The 19543-nt window shown below is 48.1% G+C and overlaps 1 protein-coding gene across 1 annotated transcript; it reads right to left on the bottom strand.

Annotated features, from left to right (window-relative positions):
- Window positions 1–368: 368 nt before the first annotated feature.
- On the bottom strand, window positions 369–18946 carry SVOPL (SVOP like; the record flags this gene model as incomplete). The annotated part of the gene is made up of 15 exons (XM_082479136.1): window positions 369–380; window positions 2305–2418; window positions 2838–2927; window positions 4460–4541; window positions 5660–5771; window positions 6948–7150; window positions 9335–9408; window positions 11052–11180; window positions 12659–12784; window positions 14242–14305; window positions 15800–15924; window positions 16029–16100; window positions 16556–16654; window positions 17671–17762; window positions 18868–18946. 15 exons carry the CDS (start codon window positions 18944–18946, stop codon window positions 369–371), a joined length of 1473 nt encoding a protein of 490 aa, XP_082335262.1.
- Between the last annotated feature and the right edge of the window lie 597 nt (window positions 18947–19543).

Here is a 19543-nt window from a genome sequence, read left to right as displayed (position 1 = left end):
CTCAAGGTGCTATGGCAAAGACTGTATCTACTTTATGTATTTTCCCCCCTTTGCCCTGATCCACTGAATGGTGTCTGGTTTCCTTATTTTTGTGTGTGTGTGTGTAATATCACTACTAATATCACTAGTAGTAAAGAGTCTTCATCTCGCTTCACAGGACAGGTAGGAAGCATCTATTTATTGAATCACAAGAAAGGGAAATTTGCCATCTGTCCATACAAATCATAGATCTTACACTGTTCAGTTACAATTTTTAATAATGGAAATAGTATGGCAAAGCAATCAACATCAAATGCAGCTCACAGGAAATGACAGATTCCAAAGGTTTATTTTTCTTTCCTACCCAATCCAACATCAAGCACTCGCTTTCATTTTACTTGCTAAAAAGGGGAAAGAAAAAAAATACATAAAATTAATAAAATGCACATGAAAACCAAGAGAAATGGATACAGGGGAAAATAATATGCCTTTGGATATGTCCAAAAGGTCTTGCCTCTGACAGGCAATCCCTGTGAGTGCTTTGAGAGTGGACTGATGTAAACTGAAACAAGAGTATATATGCTTTTTAAATGTCATTGTCTAGATTTCACAAAAATTTACTTACATATTTAATATTTAGTTGGTTCATTTAAATCTAGCTTTAAGGAGCACATCTCTTGCCTGGAGCCTTAGGACTAAATATTGCCATGTTAAAATAGCTTTTACATTTTGTATTTAAATTCTTGTATGGATTGGATGACTGTACTGTGTGAAGCCCTTGGACAATACGTTCAACAGTCGTGATTTGGCGATCCCTGAATGACTACGTACACAAGTGTAATCTCTGAAATGGCCACCAGGTAAGACTTAGCAAGTGGAATTTAAGATCAGTGGCTTCTCTGACTACACAGCTAGTTCTGCAGATTTTTGGTTTTCCATCCTTTTGACTTGTGCATGTAAAGGCCAGCAGCTGGAGCTTATAACTCTTATTTGCAGCTATGAGGATAATAATGCTATTGAGTTAAGTCCCCAGGAAAAAGGGGGATGCCATTAAGGAATCATTACACTCCCATTTATCTCAGCTACTGTTGGCCAAGGTTAATCCAACTGTAGCTGAATCAAAGCTTTCCTTTTATGTCTAAAGCAGTTTTAATAAAGTGTTTTGCTTAGTAATTATTGTAAATCCAACCAGTTCAAGGCCTAAATGGCTCTCTGGCCTCTGTGTATGGGGTTGAATTTCACCCACAAGGGAAGAATAAGTTGCTTTGACCACTTCCTTACTTAAACTTTAATTATTTTTTCCCCAGTCTTTTACAGAAGATCATATAGATATTTCAAATGGCACAGAAAATAAAAGACAAGCATTTCTAAAAGACAAGCATTTAAAGAAGCAAGCAATGATTAATATGTTGCTTTTCTGAAAACCCTAAGGTTAACAGTCCCGTGCACTTTGGGGGAACCTTAGGAGATGTGACCCAATGAAGTTAAGTGTGTGTACATATGTAATATGTGTGTGTGTTTGTATATACAGGGTTTTGGTTTTTTATAAAGTCTGGTTCTGAAGCCCACATAAAACATTTTGATCAAATATCTGTCTTGCTCTAGGCTGCTAAAGAATGCGGATCGTTTAGCCCATGGTCTTCTGGTTTGTACAGGTAAGACTGCAGAATAACAGGCAGCGTGATGTGGGCGCGCTGCATGCTTGACGTGAAAATTCCCATGCTGGTATAGCTTAATCAACGAATCACAGAATTGCTCACCACCTCCTGTAATTAAACTAGCGCGACTTCTGCATGGCAGGCTGTTTGAATTTAAACTTTCCCCCTTAATCTTTCTGCTTAGTGTTTTGGCTGATCGCTTTTTAGGAAACGCTAGCCACAAGGGCTTAGCCAATAGACTGAGGCACTTGAGGCTTTTGACATGAATTTGATGAAAAAGCGGCTTTAGTAGTTTAAGATATTCCTTATATCGGCTGTTCTCTCTCCCTACAGCACAGGCAGACCGGAATATGTGCCTGTGAAGCAGCAACTTCAAGTCAGGACTGGAGATGATACACGCAAAGAGGGGCTTGCGCTAGCTGAAGCGAACATGTTGGCAGGAGGGAGCTGGGGCTCGGGCAGGTCTTCTTGTTTGGTCCTTTACGAGACATGAGCTTTAGGCAACTGGGGCGACGGTGCTTTAAGCTGCTGCAGCACACATTCCTGCGCTTGCCTGTCAGGCCTTATTTTGGCTTACGAGCCCTCTGGAGAGTCTGGCTGAATCATCCTCTACTAGTGTCTAAATAGGACGTAGGTGCGCGGGAGCTCCAGGAGTGGTAATACAAACCTGCAGCGCCCTGCCCTTGGTCTCGATGGGCAGCGTGAACGCAGAGATTGCACACACGACGCACACAGATGAGAAAAGACACAGGGCCCCAATGAAAGAAGCACTCATAAGAACCTGCAGGCAAAAGAACAGTTCAAACACCGGCTCAGTGGTATTGGGGGGGACGGGAGGGGGGAACCAGCAGTTAATTAGGAATTAAAGAGTGGATAAAGGGTCACAAGCACCTGAGAGACTCAACAATAGAAAAACAACATCTTGTGAATCTAAGAGCTTTCAGAAAGTAAGAAATACTAATCTCTGGGAAGAGATTTTTTTTTTTTTTTGCAGGTTTGCATCTGGCAAAGGCACATAAGTACTCTGCATAAACATCAGGTAAAGAACTAATGAGTTGGGAGGGGGGAAATTGAATACATCTCTTTTTTTTTTTTTTTTTTTGGTGGCTTTTGTTATTGTGAACTTCAGGGGCATCTCTCCACATATTTGATAGCAGTGACTGGCACAATGTTTACCAACATTATCAAGCATGCTCTTACTTGTGATATAAATGGGGCCACCATAGCTCCCACACGGCACAATGACCCGCTTGTTCCCATCCCAAGGGCTCGCATTGTGGTGGGATAAACCTAAAACAGGCCAGAAAGATTAGTGTAACAACAATTTGTGATACGTGTCCTTATTTTTCCTTTTTCTTTTTTCTAATTTTTCTTCAGAGAGACCCATTACATTGTCAAGGGTAGCTGGTGGGATAAAATATGAAAAGAAAAAAAGCACTCCTTTGGGTCTTGTTTGTGCCATTAAAAATCTGCCATTTTTTGCCCCAAGTAAAATTTTAGGGCAAATCAATCAAAGCTGGATGTGATCCTCCTGCTCCCTGCCCGCCTCTCCCCCCCTGCCTTCTCCCAGCTGTGCTGGAGAAGCACATCAAAGTCCCAGGGGACAGACTGGGTGCTAAAGGAAGAATTCCATTTATATTGCCAGGCCCTATATCTGGAAAGCAGGAAGAAAGGATATTGTCTGCAGCCTTCAAGACTGCTGCCTGCTTATTTGTACCAACAGCACTTTTGTTTAGAAGGAGGAAAAAGAAAACCAGATCCCAATAAGAAACCTCTGGACTTAGGAGAATGTGCTTTGTGTATTTTCTTTTTCACATCTCCCAAACACCTATGCTAATAAAACACTTAACTAAAGTTAAACAAAACACATGCTTAAGTCCTGTTAATATCAATATATTTTAGCAAGTATATTCATGTAAGCCTTTGTTTAAATACTTTGCTGAGCCAAGCCAATGGAGGTAAGGTAATTCAAGAGCAGCCCAGACATGTGGTCAGAAAGAGGATTTCCAGGTTTGGTTTTGATCGTTGATTAAATTGTGAGTCGTATCGGTTTATGATATGGCCGTTGCAGCAACAGTCTTTACATCAACAGCATCCCATTCAGGACTGTTGAAAGGCTGGTATTTATTCAAGCCTGGTGCATGCTTAAATACCATAGTGTACTACTAAAGGAAGGATCAGGCCAACACAGGGACCTACTTCTGTTTGCTCTTTATCACTTTACTCAATCTGCAAGGCAATACATTTAACTCCACACAATTGTTTAAAAAAGAACAACAAAAATACCCCAACAATGCGTACTTAACCCACAGAACTCATGGCTCCAAAATTGTCTGAAGGACGAGCTCTCTGAAGGAGTAAAACTATTTGCGGACAGAACACAGCAACTTCCATAAAGTGAAAAAAAAATATCATATATATAACCTCAAATACTACCTCATACTACTACATCAGTCCCTCAAGTGCTGGAAAAGGTTCCTTTCAGTGGTAGCCTTTTTCTAACTTTGCAGGGGTTGGGACGGGGAAAGATTGTGGGTTTTGGAAGATGGTGGTACACAACATCCTCAAAAATAATGTTTTGCAGTAGCTGACAAACAGATGCCTCAGTAGGCATTCCTCTTCCACCCACTCTTGTAATCTCCAACTAGTTTTCTGTTTCTTTCCCTGATCTTGCATATGAAAACAGCAGGGCCAGGAAGCCAGGGCTACTTAGGTCAAGGAAGGTGACTCTGACTAGTCAATAAAGATGGCAGCATTCCTGGGTATAGGCAGATGGTCTTTCATGGCCCAAAGCAGCTTAACGTACTTCCAGGAGGACTCACCTCTGCTGTGTAAATGTAGATGGTGTTGAAGTTTGCTGAAACCAAGGCACGCAGCACGAAGAGGAACCCAGTCATGCCTGTGCTAGAGAGAAAAGCGTGTGGAGCAAAGAGTCAGTAGCAGTGAACAGTGATCAACAGAGATGCAACCCAGGATAGGCACCGTGCTGAGGCTTTTACTGGCTTAATATAAGGAAATGTTGATTGCTGACCAGCATAATCTTTCTTTAGTCGTGTTTGACAATGGGCTATTTACATGTTGGGTTTCCTTTAGGCCAGTGTTAAAGGCTGGAGGCAATGATCTGAACAGGACTGTAGTAGTTCAGCTGGTGCCTACAGCACTATGGTCAAGTCTTCCAGCCCAGCCCTTGCTTTTGGTTCCTCTGTATATCTGTTGCAAGCAAATATGATGGGCAGGCTCAGTTTCAGGGAAAACTTAAAAATAACAATACTAGCACCACAGAGGCCGGTGCCTTAGTGAATGACTGTAAGCTTCCTGACAGGCGCTCATTTAGCTTAATGACTATTTGCAGCCTCCCGCTCCAGCTCCCAAGTATTTCAGCCAGCTTCCAGCGCCAGTGGCCCACAGAGCAGGCAGCAGGGGTGCACACCACTGGCCAGCAGTCGCCAGGCCACCAGCCAGTTTAAAGGAAACTTCAGCTTGAAGCCATCCTGATTTGCAGTAACTGTTAAGCCCTGCAAGCTTGGGAGGGGTCTCCTTTACGCATCCTCACAAATCAGCCTGGTAATTACAGCACTCGGGGCAGCCTTTCCCTTGATGCCTCGAGCTCCTCTTCAAGTGCCCGATGCTACAAGTTAGAGGAGACATATGTAGCATTGCCAAACACAAAAGAAAGGGGGGGGGGGGGGGGGGGGGGGGGGGGGGGGAAGGGACTGAAAGAAAAATATGACTTCTTTCTGGTGGATGTTCTTCACATAATTTGTAATCTTGCAGCCTGCACTAGAAAGCAGCTTGCTGTATGCTTAGGGGGAGCTGCGTGGGCTCAGTAATACAAGTGAGTTGCACCACAACATCTGCTGCCGCAGCTTTCCTGGGAAGCACAGGGAACAAGTCAGAGGGGCTTTTCATGTGTATAGGAATTACTGGCCTGACTGACTGGCCTGAGAGTACCACAGGTACTCCCCTCTGCCCACAGCATTGCAACCCTGCCTCAACGACACCCGCGTGCTGAGTGAGACTACCTCGAGGTGCAGATATTAAGGAGAAGAAAGAACAGTGCTGTACATCCCATGGTGATACACAGGGTCAGGCGTCTTCCCAGGAAATTGATGCCGAGAATGTTCAAAGGATTTACTGGAGACAAAGAGGAAAACCGTAAAATGTTAGATGACCTAACTGCAATGACTGTCTCTCTTGATAGACCTTATGCAGTGTGCCTCAAAGATACCTCTCTGCATCCCCAGTGCCTACCAATGCTCTACAAAATGCACAAACCCTATAGATCCCTTCCTGTACCCAAATCCTGTAGTTTTCCCCCATGCCCCTTTTTTTGTTTGTCCTCCCCCTCTGAGGATGGAGCTTGTCCTTCTCTGAAATTGCCCTGCTCTCCTATGGCAGGACACCACTGCCTGTCCTGAGCCATGCAAGGAAGGCACCCCCTGGGTGAGCACCACAGGCCTGGGTGGTTTCGCTCACTCTGGCAACGGCCCAGCCAAATAGTGGGATCCAGAGTGTGCCCCGTTGAGTCGCCTCCGTGAGCTGGGAGCCAAGCAGACACTTGGGTGCATCCCTGGACTCGCCCCAGCCCAGGATCCACCACCTGGTTGCGTTGTAGCTCAGTTGCTGAGACATGAACCAGGGAAAACATTCATCTCCCAGCAGTGCTGCAATACGAGACCAACATGCAGTGCCAAGTTCTCTCAAGGGTGCCATGTGTGTGCCTTTGGGCCATCCTACCACCGTCAGCGCTCCCCGGCAGGCTGCACCAGGGAGTGTTTTGGTTTGCTGTGGATTCCCTGGGCACCTAGCTGTCCTTTACTGTAGCGCTCAGCACAGGACCTGCTCCTGAGGCCACCATCTCTTGGAAAGCAGGACACTTGTGTGGTGCATTCAGTTATATCAATGCAACTGTTTGCAAGCCTTGCTTATTTATGACTTTCCAAAACTGTATGTCTGGGAATTTGGGAATCCAGGCTTGGTTCTGGTAAGTTAGGAGCAATTTCCCCTGGAATCCAACCAAGGCTGTCAGGATGTACTAACTGCAAAGGAGGTCTTCAGCTCTGCTGTTGGAAGGCCCCGTACCGTCATCAGGAGCTGAATTATTCACCTGGGGAGTAATGCCTTCCCTTGCCCCTTGGCCATCAGCTCACGGCCTGAGCCCCAGACCCTGTGCCTGGCACTTGCCAGCAATGCTGAGGACATTTCCACCTCTGGCACGTCACCAAACGCACGCACATCTAAAAGCTTTGCAGCGAGTGTTGGCTGCCTGTAAGAAGGGAATGGCAGGGCAGGGAGGGGAGAAGAGGTTACGTGCGATCTCTCCGACTGTGCTGATGATCATGGTCTGGTAGGCAGCGGGTCCGAACAGGTGGCAGTGGCAGGGGCTGCGGCTCTCCTCGGCATCATTGCCAGGGTCCTGCACTGGTCGTGCCGCAGATCCACAGACAAGGTCCCGCTCCAGTAACTCGGCGCTGGCCAAGATGACGCCGTAATAAGCAAAGGCTATGCCAAGCCTGGGGGGGAGGAAAGCTGTAGTGAGTGATGGCAATGGAGAAAGTGACAAAACTGAAATGCAGCAGGTTTGGGGTGCCCTGGGACCCCCGCTGCATGTACCAGCTCTGCGTGATGGACCCTCTTAGCGTGAACCCAGCAGTGACTCAGGCACCCACCAGGTCATTGGTCACCCCATGCATGGCACACCACTACCACCACCACCTATGTCCATGCACCTCTCTTCCTTGGAGAACTCCACCCCAGCTCACCATTTTTCTTGTCCCTTAGTGCTGTTTCTTGCCCTGCAGCAGGTGACCTGCTGTGGTCACGCTGGGGAGAGCGTGCCCCTTTGGTCCCCTTCCTCATGCAGGGATGTAAGTGGAGACAATTCTGAACCATCCCTGCCCGGGGGGCCCTGATCAGGGAATCTCAACATCAGCTCACATGAGGCAACTGTCCAGGTTTTTTTTAAAGTCGTTATCCTTTCTGCCCAGGGATTTTTGAAAGGAGTTTTCATTAACTGACTGGAGAGGCTCACATTGCACCCTGGCTGGCTGTCAAGAACACAGCACTGGTGATGGCAGCCCGGCTGTGTCGTTATCAAGTAATTCAGCATACGCCTAATCATAAGCAGGCCGAGAAGTGCTTTTCAGGTTTTTATCCTCCACCGGCAGTTTCAGAAACGAGCAGCAGAATCTGGGCTAGGAAACGGGCTGCCTGTGGAGGCGGGGGATGCTCAGGGCGCTGGGGTGTGGGAATGCGAACCCAAGAACACGCCAGCGGCTCCTGGGGGGACTAGGAGCGAAAGGAGGATTGAAAAACAAAAAGAAAGATATTTCATAAGATATTTCACTCATACAAGCTGAGGGGAAAAAAAACATAAAAAATTCAAGGCCTGACTTAGCAACATTTTGGGTCAATGAGTTCCCACAGACCCATTATTTATACATTTCCATTCCAGACAGGAAAATCAATGAAACATGTATTACCCTTGCATACAGCTACCAGGAACATTGCATATGAAACCTGCCTCTCTTCAATCTTAATTTTCCCTGGCCAGTGGCACTGGTAACAGTTAATGAGTTTCTGTTGGAGCCCTATTTCACTGGTGCATTGGCTGGCCTGCAAAGATGGTGCCTTTGTCCTCCTCTTGGGAAGAACAAGTTTACACCAAGAAGGGAAGGTGCATCACTGCAGCACACTGTGGCTCTCGCCTGGCTCCCCCCCAACCTCCCCTGAACGGCCTTGTCCTGAGAAAGGACTCATGGTGCCCTGCACCATCCTGGATGTCCAGCCTTTCTCTGCCTATGTTCACATCAACCAACACAGCGTGTCTGAGGCATGGGCTGAGATCAGGACAAGCCTATGGTGACCCTTGCCCCCATATTCCCCCTCAGCTGCCAAGGATTCCCCTTAGCAGCTGCCTCCTGAGGCAGAATTGATGTCTTGTAATGGCAGAGTCAACAACAGGAGGCTTCTAATCCCCACATGTGTTCAACTGTGTCCTGGTTTGAGAGACACAGGACTAATTTCTCTTCTAATGCTTGGGAAAACTGCACTTTTAGAAGACTCCAGTGCCTGAATTTGTGAAAATATTTACTTTACAGACAGCTATGATGTGTGGGTCTCAAGGTCTCAGTGTTTTCGAGCTAGCCAGGTGCAGTGATGAGGAGGAGCGAGACCTGCGCACTTGACCCAAGCTGGCCAACAGGATTATTTCATACCATCAACGTCACACTCATTATAAATTAGAAAATTTGCTGCGAAGTTCGCTCTCTCCCTTGATGGCTGTCATCCTGAGAACTTCGTGCCCTGGTGGCGGACCCCTGAGGCCTTCCCATCCTCCTGAAGCCATAGCGCTCGCAGTGTCCGACATTTGCTGTCCACTGCTGGGAGTGCACAGCTTCCTACTGATAGAATTGGCTGAGTATAATCTTTGCATATTCTGTATTGGTGTCGGGATCAATATCAGTTCTTTAGTGCTGTTAATGTTAATTATCTAATCTTATTCTATTAAATCTATTTATACTTCAGCTCCTGGGTTTTCTTGTTTTTCCCGATTTCCCTTTCCTAGGTGGGGAGGGGTCATCGGGTGATAGAATGATTGTCTAAATGACAACAAATTGTTATGGGTCTCTCAAACCATAACAAACTGAGAGAATGAGCTGATAAACAATAGAAGAAAAAAAAATAATTTTTTTTACCATATGATCCATATCTGCAAAGTGGTTCTGAGGTATTTGGGGTGTATGAGGTCCTTGAATCTTCCTCTCCTTTCCTGCAAATCATTTGATAGAAAGAGTTTTTTAGAAGGCATCTTTTATACAGAGGCAAGTGATCTGTGGCAGCAGCTGGCACCCCTGCCCACCCCCCTTGCCCCAGGCTGCCCATGGCACAACATAGCACCCCATCAGCCTTCCGGAGAGGAAAGCCCCTCTTCCCAAAGGATGCCCACAGGAGGACGTACTGCAAAGGATGGAGGGGAGGAGAAAAGAATATCCTGAGCACTCCCAGCCCCCAAAGAACCCCCATCCCCTGGCAGTCATCTGACCCCAGCATGACCATCCTGGTGCCAGAGGGGGACTTGGTTGCTGCTGGGGGGCCAGCACTGCTGGGGCTGCTGGCAGCTCCCGCTGCCCCACGTGCTGGGGAGAGGGGCCAAGCATCAGCTGCTCTGCCTGTGGAGCGAGTTTGTGGCCACGTACATCTTGCTGGGAGGCCTGAAATGCCAGCGAGCAGAGAGACAAGAAGGCACTGGGGGACCCTGCCAGCCCTGCTGCTGCCCAGGACTAGCAGCTGTCCCAACATCCCACCACCGAGGGGAGACCAGTTCACAGGGATGGTTTGTGTTTGCTTTATTTTTATTTTCCTCATCATTGGTTAAGCCTGAGAGGGTGCACAGCTAACAAAGCCCCTTCCCACAGCCAATGTGGGTCCATTACATAAATTCAATTAAACTACAGGGAAGCTTTAATCCTAATTAATTCCAATACAATAGCACCATCTTGCATGAATTGCTAAGGACAATGCTTGGTGCCTGTGGGATTGAGTAAGCAGCAAAGAGGTCCAGGAAAGGGACTTAAAAGAGCTGGAAAATATTTTTGAGGCTCTAGACAATAGTTTTGTCCAATATTCCTCTCTTGGGGGTCAAAGGAGCCACCTGAATAAGTCCTCCCACCCTGCCGTCAGCAGGGCCTGGACTGGGATAAGGGGCAGCAGCCTGGGGGAAACCTGGCCCTCAGCTGCTCTTCTGCCCCTCCTGCAACACCCACATGTGCTTTTGGGCGTTTTGGTCCAGTAGGGTTCAACTCCTGAGCTGCTCAGCTGCTTACAAGTGCAAACGGTGGTAGCTCTGAAATGGCCTCTCCTGCTTTGACCCTCTTCTGCTGGTCAGTAGCTCCACACTCAGGGACCTGGGGTGTGGGGAACCAGCAGACAAGCCTGGGCAGGGGCTGGGAGAAGCCTCTGGGAGCAGTGGGGTGACCTCATGGCAGGGACCCTTGCAGCCTGACCGGCCACAGCCCTGAGAGGGCCCCTGAGGGGCAGATCCCAGGTCTCACGACACAGGGGACACCCCAGGGGGATGGATGGGCAATAAGGAGCAATACACTTTCCCAGGAGCCCTTTTTTGTGGTAAAGGAAACAAATCTTTCCTCAGCACAATATTTTTCTGAATGAACAAAAAGAATGTGAAAAAAAGCAGAAAACAATTCCATTTTGAAGGCCAAGATTACTGCCTCTTCAAAACAAAAGTGACATCTTCATCATCACATCCAATAGTTGTTTGGAAAGAAACCAGGCGAGGAAGGGGAGAGAGGCAGAGCAAGACATGCTTGGCAATCCCACCCCCTCCCCAAAGCCCAGACGCCAGCAGTCCTGCCTGGGACAGAGGGGCCGGGCAGTGCCGTGGGTTCAGCTTACCTTGGCGGGCTCCCTCAGCACTCCCTCGGGCATTGCTGCCCCGTTCGTCTTGGCTATCCTCTGCAGCGTGGCCAGGGCAGCCGCCACATTTCCTGTGGAGATGTTGTACCGTGCAGACTCCGGGATGAACTGAAAGCGCAGTGGCATCAGAAAGCCTTTCTGCACCTCTCTGTCCACGCAACCCTACTCACAACTTCCCATCGTGCCCAAGAGCCTGGACAGGTTAGCACAGGGCACTGTCTGAGATGGAACAGCCTTTTGCCCGTCCTCCTCCCCAGCCATGTCCTGGAGCACACCTGCATGTCCCAGCTCCCCGTACCCCATGTTGGGGGACTCACCCTGCCCAACAAACCCGTTTCTTAGTACAGCCCCCAAGGGTCTGCTGCTGAGCCGCTTGTGGCATGCCCTTGTGAGAGGTGGAAGCCAAAGACAATGAGAGGTGGAAGCCGAAGACACAGGTTTAAAAAACCCAACCCTTAATTAATTGAAATTCTAAAATGGGATGAGGCACGTGTTGCTTACTTAAGCAAAAGTCTTGGAAGACTCAACAAGGCCCTTAAGAAAAAGGAAGACATGGGTGAAGTTTTGGAACAAACTCACTCATTACTAGCATTTGCAGCATTCTCCCATGCCTGATGCTCTTTCCAAAATAAAATACTTTTTCATTAAATGATGGCTCTGGCTCTATTAAATTATAAATAATTACATGTGTATCACTGAAATATGAATTAAAGACTCCTCCTTTTTTAAAGGTACGTATGCTGACTGTGTCTTTTTTTCCTCTGAACTAAAAACTCTTGCTACCCACTTTTTTTCTGGCAAAATAATCAGGGATCCCAAACATCAAAGTTATACGAGTGGACATTCACAGAGACCTTGCATTTGACTGCCCAGGTAGCACCCCAGATGGATTTTTGCATTCATTCAGCTGCAGGAAGGGGTTTCACATCTGCATGACTTGAACCACAGCTTAGCACTGCAGTGCCCACGAGCACTCTAAGTAGGGATTTTCCACATCAGTCCCCACAAATAAGATGGTTTTCATGTTCGAGGCTGATATTTCTGAAGCATGAGTAAACCTGTCGAAGCCATGGTTGACCCTGACACCCATTTGCTCTGTGAACACTTTACTGAGGCTTCTTTCCTCAGCCCTAGAAAATGTAAAGGCTGAAAACGGTGTGCTGTGGCCAGCACTGGACTGAAGATATTACTCAGGATTTTTTGCACATCCTGTCTAGTCTGTCTTCATCTCGATGCCTGGCCCATCACTGTGGTCCTTAGATATTGCTGGCAGCCTGGACGTTGGAGCCTGGGGTGCTCGAGGGCTACAGCAGGGCAGAAAAGCCAGGGACTTTGCAAAGCAAGGCAAAGCCAGGCCATCTCCTATAGGGTGACATCTCCCCAGCAGCTGGTCTGCAGCCCACCCCTCCCCCCCGGCCCAGGCTATCAGGACCTTCCCAAGACCCCTGGGTGAGAGGGCTATGGTGGTGAAAGGAGGAGGACACAAGGACAGCCCCAGGCTTGTAGGAGGTGGAGGGTGATGCCTGTTGGTGCCTGTGGAGACGCCAGGTCAGTGGTGGTGCAGCAGAGAGAGGAGCTCTTCCTACCTTGAACACTAGGATGAGAAGGATGCCAGGGATTGAGGCGATTCTGATCAGCCACCGCCAGCCAATGGTTGGGTTCACCACCGATGCCAGGCCAATGATTAACAAGGATCCTGCCAACCAAAACACCTTTCCAAGGGAGAGGATGAGGTTAAAACATGAACACATGGCAATGATTTGTCTATTCTCTTCTGGTCTGGTTCCACGGATAGGTGGGGATCTGTGCTGGGGAGCACTGTTGTTTAAACTGAGCCATCCTGCAGCTGTCTGAGAAGCTGAGCTTGGGTTGAAAGGAAGAGGGAAAGAAAGAGGAGGATTTGGGGAGGGACAGCTTAAGATAGTCTTAATTAGTTCCAGATGAAAACAGATAACTAGCTATAGCTACCATTGTACTTAAAGCCACTTCTTTTGTCCTTCTAGTCACTTCTCTGCTAATATTCATGCCCCTGAATTTTCCTCTTGTCTAAGTATCTGATGGGAAGCAGCAGATTTACAAGCACCAAAGGCCAGATTTCCACTGCTGGAAGTTGGTGGGTCTCCAGTGGACTCAATGCCAATTTATACCAAAGGAGAATCTGGCCCCAGATCCGCAAGTACATTCCTCCCCAAAGTTCACTTGTTGCCATGAGGAGACGCGTCCCGTTCCAGGGGATCACCCAAGGGAGCTCAGCCAGCACAAAGCACAAACAAATACATAAAAACCACAGCAAGTTCATGAGTAATCTGTGGGCAGAAATAACAAATTTCTGGGGAGAAATACAAGAGTGTTCTTCTTCATGAACCTTTGTGTTTCTGATGACACTTTGGTAATGAGGCCTTGGGATCAAACAGGCAGTAATGAAAAGCAAATTATCCCTGCCACCAAGACCGTATACAAACACTTGTGGTTCAACAGTCAGATTAATTTGTGTGCTCGATGAGGCCTCCACAGATCGTTTGCATATGCATCAAGTGCCCACTGCAGAAATCTGAAGTAAGCAACAATCCTGGTCACACTTGCTGTGGTCTCTGCCCAGCAAGTGGTCACAACCCTCCCAGCACATCTCGGGACGAATTTGGGACTATCTTTGCTAGCCTTACCCCATGCAAAGCCCTGAGCAGGGACAGGGAGAGGCGCAGATTAGGACCTTATCTGGGACTCACCCTAGTAATAAATTGTTATTAAACGAGTTCAAAGAGAGGAGGGATGAGCCCAGGCCCAGAGGAGCATGGTGGTGCCACCAGCCCCAGGGCTTGCCGGAAAGCCCATCAGCACTGGCCCCGTTAGAGCAGATAGCACGGTTATTGATAGGGCAACCGAGAGGCTGGGTGTCAGCCATCACTAGAAGTCCCCATGCAATGTTTGAAGCATCTAATTATTTGAGAAGAAATTGCCTCTCTTCTGTAGGCAGCTGCCTGCGTACATCTTTAAAAAGGCAGATGCCACACTCCAGGGTGCAGGAAGCAGCAGGCATTCGCTTGGACGAAGACAAGTGTGAATACTCTGGGAGAAAGGCTGATGTGTTGGAGACCCAGCTTCCAAAGAGCAGCAGGACACATCTCCCAAGACTCAGGGCTAGAAGAAACAATAAGGTGCTCAGTCTTACCTGAGATAAGGGCAACATATATCCTCGGTATTTGGTGGGCAAAAATTCTGTTTTTATGATAAGCCTAGTGAAAAAGGGAAAAAAAAGTGCAGAAATACAGCAATAAAGAAAATCTCTATAACAATCCAGTAGCAGGTCAGCTCAGCTCAGTCAGTGCTGGACGTTGCTGCCCGTAGGCAGACTACCATCCCTCTTCCACCGCTGAGCACTCAGAGACGGGGAGATCCCCTGCTCAATATGCCTTTCACTCGGGCAGGCACCAAATTACACGTAAGGGAGAAGGACAGCATGAATCCCCTCCAGGCCATGGCTGTAGGATACAGGCAGGTAAATATTGCAGTCTGTGCATCAGGAAACCTAGGGGAAGGTCCTGCGGGGTGATTGAGGTGTCAGTACAGGCACAGAGTATCTTTGCAGAAGTGGACAATTTTTAGTGAATCTTTTTTTCATTAAATAAAGAAAAGAGTTTTTTCCATTGTTGCTTAGCCCTTGGGGGAGGGCCTGGCACTGGCATCTCTCAAGCTTACAGTTGTGAATAGAGCTTCCTTGGCTGGAAAGACAGAGGGGTGAGGAGAGAGACCCACATTGGCTCCTTCTATCTTGGCCTTTGAGGTGTTTTATAAAACATGTAATTTTCCTCCGTCCTCATTAGGCTGACAAGTAGCCTCCATGGCCAGGGAACAGGGGCCCTCCTGCGAGGGAGGCAGCCCCTGGAGCTTGGCTGTTGTGTGACCCAGGCACATGGTGCCTTCTCCTCCCAACAGCACCAATCTCCCTCCTGTCCTGCGCTTTGGCAAAGGGCTCTTGAGTCAACACAACTGGTTTTGGGCTTTCCTGTGTGGGCAGCAACCAGGCTTCGAGGAACCTTGGAAGATGCTGAAATGTTTCATTTGATTCCCTGGGAGAGTTGAGAGAAATAATTTATTTTGCCAGGCTCCTAGTGAAGTGGTTGTTAATAGTGTGAATTTCTCCTGTTCCCCTCCATGTCCCCCTTTCCACCCCAACAGGGTGAAAAGTTTCATTTAAATGGGAATGTTTTACATCAGTTCAAGAAGAATTTGCTACGTAAGCAGAATTGTTGTGACTTTTTTATGAGTAAGCAGCCTTTGCTCATCTGTTACCTGTCTAATTGTTTTTATAATATATGTGCTTAATAATCCCTCTGTCACTGGCTTAATGTAAACCAGCTGCCCCCTCTATTCTTGAGCTCAGGAGTCCTTGGGAACTGCAATTTAGGTCGATTGACTGGGATTCAGTGAAATTACAAAACGGCAGTTTGTTTTAAGGCGGTGTGGGAATTCTCTCCACTTTCCACTTCCAGCCCCTGTGGAGGCCCCTTCCCCTCCGTCTCCTCCCGGTCGCAGTGCAGCCATGGCTTATCAGGCTCAGCACAAGGGAAACTGGACGCCCTGCCAGGGTCAGCCAAAATGAGCTGAAGGGCCTTTCTTGCTGCAAACCCGGGAACTCAGACCCTCGGGTCCGTATGTGCCTCCGCTAACCTCCTCATGAAGGTTGGCTTGCCAGTGCCCATGCCATGAGGAGCAAAGCACGACCTTACCCCTGTGCGTGGCCCGACACGCCACCTCCTACCATAGCCCGCAGGAACACAAACCAGATGTAGGATGGAGCAAACGAGGTCAGCAGGGAGAAATAGGCTGCCCAGAGGAACGAGAGCAGCAGAATCTGCAAAAGGGGCAAAATTAGGGTCATCAAACCACAGGCTCAGCCAGGTGCATGGCTGCCACGGGGCTAAGGAAAAGGACTCGCAGCCCCCAAAGCTTACTCACCTTCCAGCGGCCATACCTGTCAGCCAGAAGCCCAAGCACTATGCTGAAGACCATATAGCCAAAAAACACCATCTAAGGAGAATTGAAACACAGCTGTGGAGGGCCCACTCCCAGCAGCGCCAGGCAGCTCCATTCTCTGAATTGTGGGCGAGTTGAGTGCTTTCCAAACAGCAGGATGAACTGCAGTGCCCAGAACCATGAGCATGAGGTGGCTTTCAGGGGTTGATTTCCTCCATGTAGGCACTCATTGATTCAACCCTCAAAGCTGAGGGTTGGATGGCAAGGACTTCAAAATAAGAATACGGAAGTGGGGGCTTGTTTGGGCATTACAGCTTTGGGCACAGATGTGTACTCACATCTGCTTGCTTTCTAGTTTTGTACAGTTGTGCTACTGCTCTTGTCCCTGAGAGGAGGCCCTAGGAATTTATTTGCTCCACTGGGAAATGTACTTTACAAAGCTTGTGGTGGTGCCTTGGACAATGTCCACATAGTGGATGATCTGCATGTGGGGAACACAAGTCACTCACCGTTGTCACTAAAGCCACCTGCCAGTCTTGAAGCTGCCACTCGCATCGGATGAGAGGGGAAACAACAGCTATTAGCATGATCTCCATGGCTTCAGCCACCTTCAGGAATGAGTGTACACATTAGCAAGAAGGGAAGCCACAAGTAGCCCACAGAGGAAAGTCCCTCAGTCCTACCAACCCTGGGAGCCATGGCAGACCCACCATATCAAAACAGCCCTGTGAAGCCACGGTGCCTCCACAGTGGTCTGAACCCTGTGCCTGATCTGGAAGGCCCGAGCACTTGGAAACAAGGAGAGGAGGGGAGAACGGTGCAGATATAGAAAGCAGGTCTCTAGGTACACTGTACATCTAGGAAGGCTGGAGAAACTCATCCTTTGCAGAGGAGACTCTGACCCAGCTGTGCCAGTGGAAGGTCCTCAACCAAGCTGCTTGGTTAGGTACCTGGCTGTGATTTTGGGCATGTAACGCAAAGATGACCTCTTAAACCTGTTTTTGATTAAAAACTTCATTGCTCCATTGGCTGTTTTCCCCAGCAGCTGGCGTCAGTTAAGAAACAAGCCTATCATTTACACATAGTTAGAGGCTTTTGCATCTCAGCTGCAGTGATCCTCATGGATATGTCCCCATTGCATCTTTACCCCGGCCTGGCCTCAGGCTTTTGCCCCAGTTCCCAGACCAGATACACCGTTAACCCAAGACCCTGGCAGTTAGGAAATTTTTCAGGTAGCCAAGGGTAAGAGGAGGCCAGCCCTCCCATGCTAGCTTGAATAGGGTTTGGGTGCCCTAGGGATGGTGTGAAAAATGCAGTCGGGAGGCTGAACTTAACCCTCAGGCACTACTGAAGACATGCTCCATGAGTGCACCAGGGTAGGGGCCGGGCCAGGATGCTCTGGGCCAACCTGCTCAGCTTTGCCCTGAAATAGAACTGATATCAACTTTAGACAATTTTGATTTTGGTCAAAAATGACAACAGCAGAAATCCTGCTTGAGAAGGTAAATGTGAAAAAAATGGCCTTCAGTATGTGCCCATGATGATTATGGTTGTTATTGAACAGTAATAAGGAAAATGAGAAGAGTGTCTTTTCGGGCCAGTGTGGATGGCTGCAGGCACCTACCCCAGTGCTGCCCATAATCAGGAAAAGCACGATGTGGAACCTCCCAAACCCAATGGTTTCCACAGCTTCTTCCACTGTAAATGTCTTCTGCCCTGAACACCAAAGGGAAAGAAACACAGAGATAAACAACTACGTCGGCAGTCAAATTGTACCTCCTTTTAATGAAATGTGAATGTTTTTCATGCTGCTGCGGGACCGCACCAGGAAAAAGGCTGGAAACATCTACCAGTTGTGTGTCCACTGACCAGCCCATGGGCACTCTGGTGGCTGTGCACATTAGGGGTTGCTGAAACAGCAGCCAGTGGGGGACAGGGCCAGTTGGACATGGAGGAAGGACAGCCTTGTATTGAGTTACCGCAGGTCCTTCAGCAACATGTGGCTGGTGCCGTGTCTGGGCAATGGTTTACTTCCTTCCCCTGCCCAAACTGCCGTGACAGTGAGCCCCTCTGTGCCCCTGGGGTATGGGCCCACTCCCAGCACGGGCGGTGTAAGCTGGGGGCTGCCCTAGGTGTGAGCCCTGCAAGACAAGCACAACGAGGGACTCTGGGCTCAGTATCATCTCCTAAGCCTTTATTCCTGACTTTTCCACCCCATTTCAGGAGCAAATGAAGCATCTCCAGACCAGGACTGGGACAACTTTATAAACAGACCTGGCAGACACTTTTAGTATATATATACTTTTAAGCTCTTACTTAGGTAAAGCCATAGCTGCATAAATTTTTCTGTCAGGCCATTTATCTCCCAACTAAGTCATCTCAAACCCATTGACATTACCTCTGAAATGACACATAACTTACTGCAGAATTTCAGGAGAAAATTCCTTTTTTTTTTTCAGATGCAGAACTTTTCTTGTTATGCTTTTCTACATTTTCTTTCACTTTACAATGCTTTTGAAATAGAACACATTTTTCTTTTCAAAAATAAATTATCAAAAATGAAAGAATCCTTGAATTACAGGTATAATAAAATGTTTAAACAAAATGGAGGCCTGAGAAAAAACAAGCCAGTCAGGTCTTCCCACCACTTTAGGAGTAACCACCAGTCTGGTAGCTGTGGTGGGAGAGGAGCAGTGTGAAGCTGATGCTTGTGGCTCTGTGTACAGAGGTTTTAGGTAGGTGGAATGCCAGGACTGGGGACCCTCCCTCTGCTGTAGCTAAATGAGGACCCAAATTTCTAGTCCTGCCAATACAAACCCACCTTTCGGGGGTTCTTGTCTCTCCATGTGGATTTCCTCCAAGCCAATAGCATTTTCTGCTTCTTTCGGTGCAGTCGCCATCTCGGCTCCTGCTGGGGTCCACCGTCACTGTCAGGCGAGGCTGGGATTTAACTGTGAAACCTGTGGACGGTCACAAAGCTATCTGAGCAATAAGCCAGCAAAGCAACATCCTGCACTGGAGTGAAAACATTCAGATATGATCAAACATGGGTTTGTTTCAGGCAGCTATTAGGACACATCCCTTCCCATAGTCTTTTTTCGTGAAAAATACATAGAAACATCAGAAGGCAAGTTAGTTGAACTGTCAGAGATCGGACATTGCATTGCACTGACTGTTTTCATGGAAAGTCCAACGACTGCCTTAGGGGAGACTGGAGACCCACTAACACAAGAGCATGTATGACAACTTCCCCAGCCCAGATGTGAGTGAAATGCAAAAGCAGCCAAAAGATGCTGCATCTCCAAGAGCCAAGGCACGACACAACCGGCAGCAGGTTACCCCCCCCACCGTTGGAGGCAGAAATTGTTACCCCTGGGGAGCTGGGGTCGAGTGGGCAGTAGAGATGCTTCTCTCTGTAATTGCTCAACCTTACGGGAGCACCCACTAAGGCAGAGCCAGTAGGTAGGAACAGCCGTGCCAAGGGTGGCCCAGTCTGC

The sequence above is a fragment of the Vanellus vanellus genome (genome assembly GCF_965231255.1).
Source record: "Vanellus vanellus genome assembly, chromosome: 1".
Classification (NCBI taxonomy): Eukaryota; Metazoa; Chordata; class Aves; order Charadriiformes; family Charadriidae; genus Vanellus; species Vanellus vanellus.
Note: the sequence above shows the minus strand (reverse complement) of the source record. Positions and strands in the feature narration are given on the sequence as shown.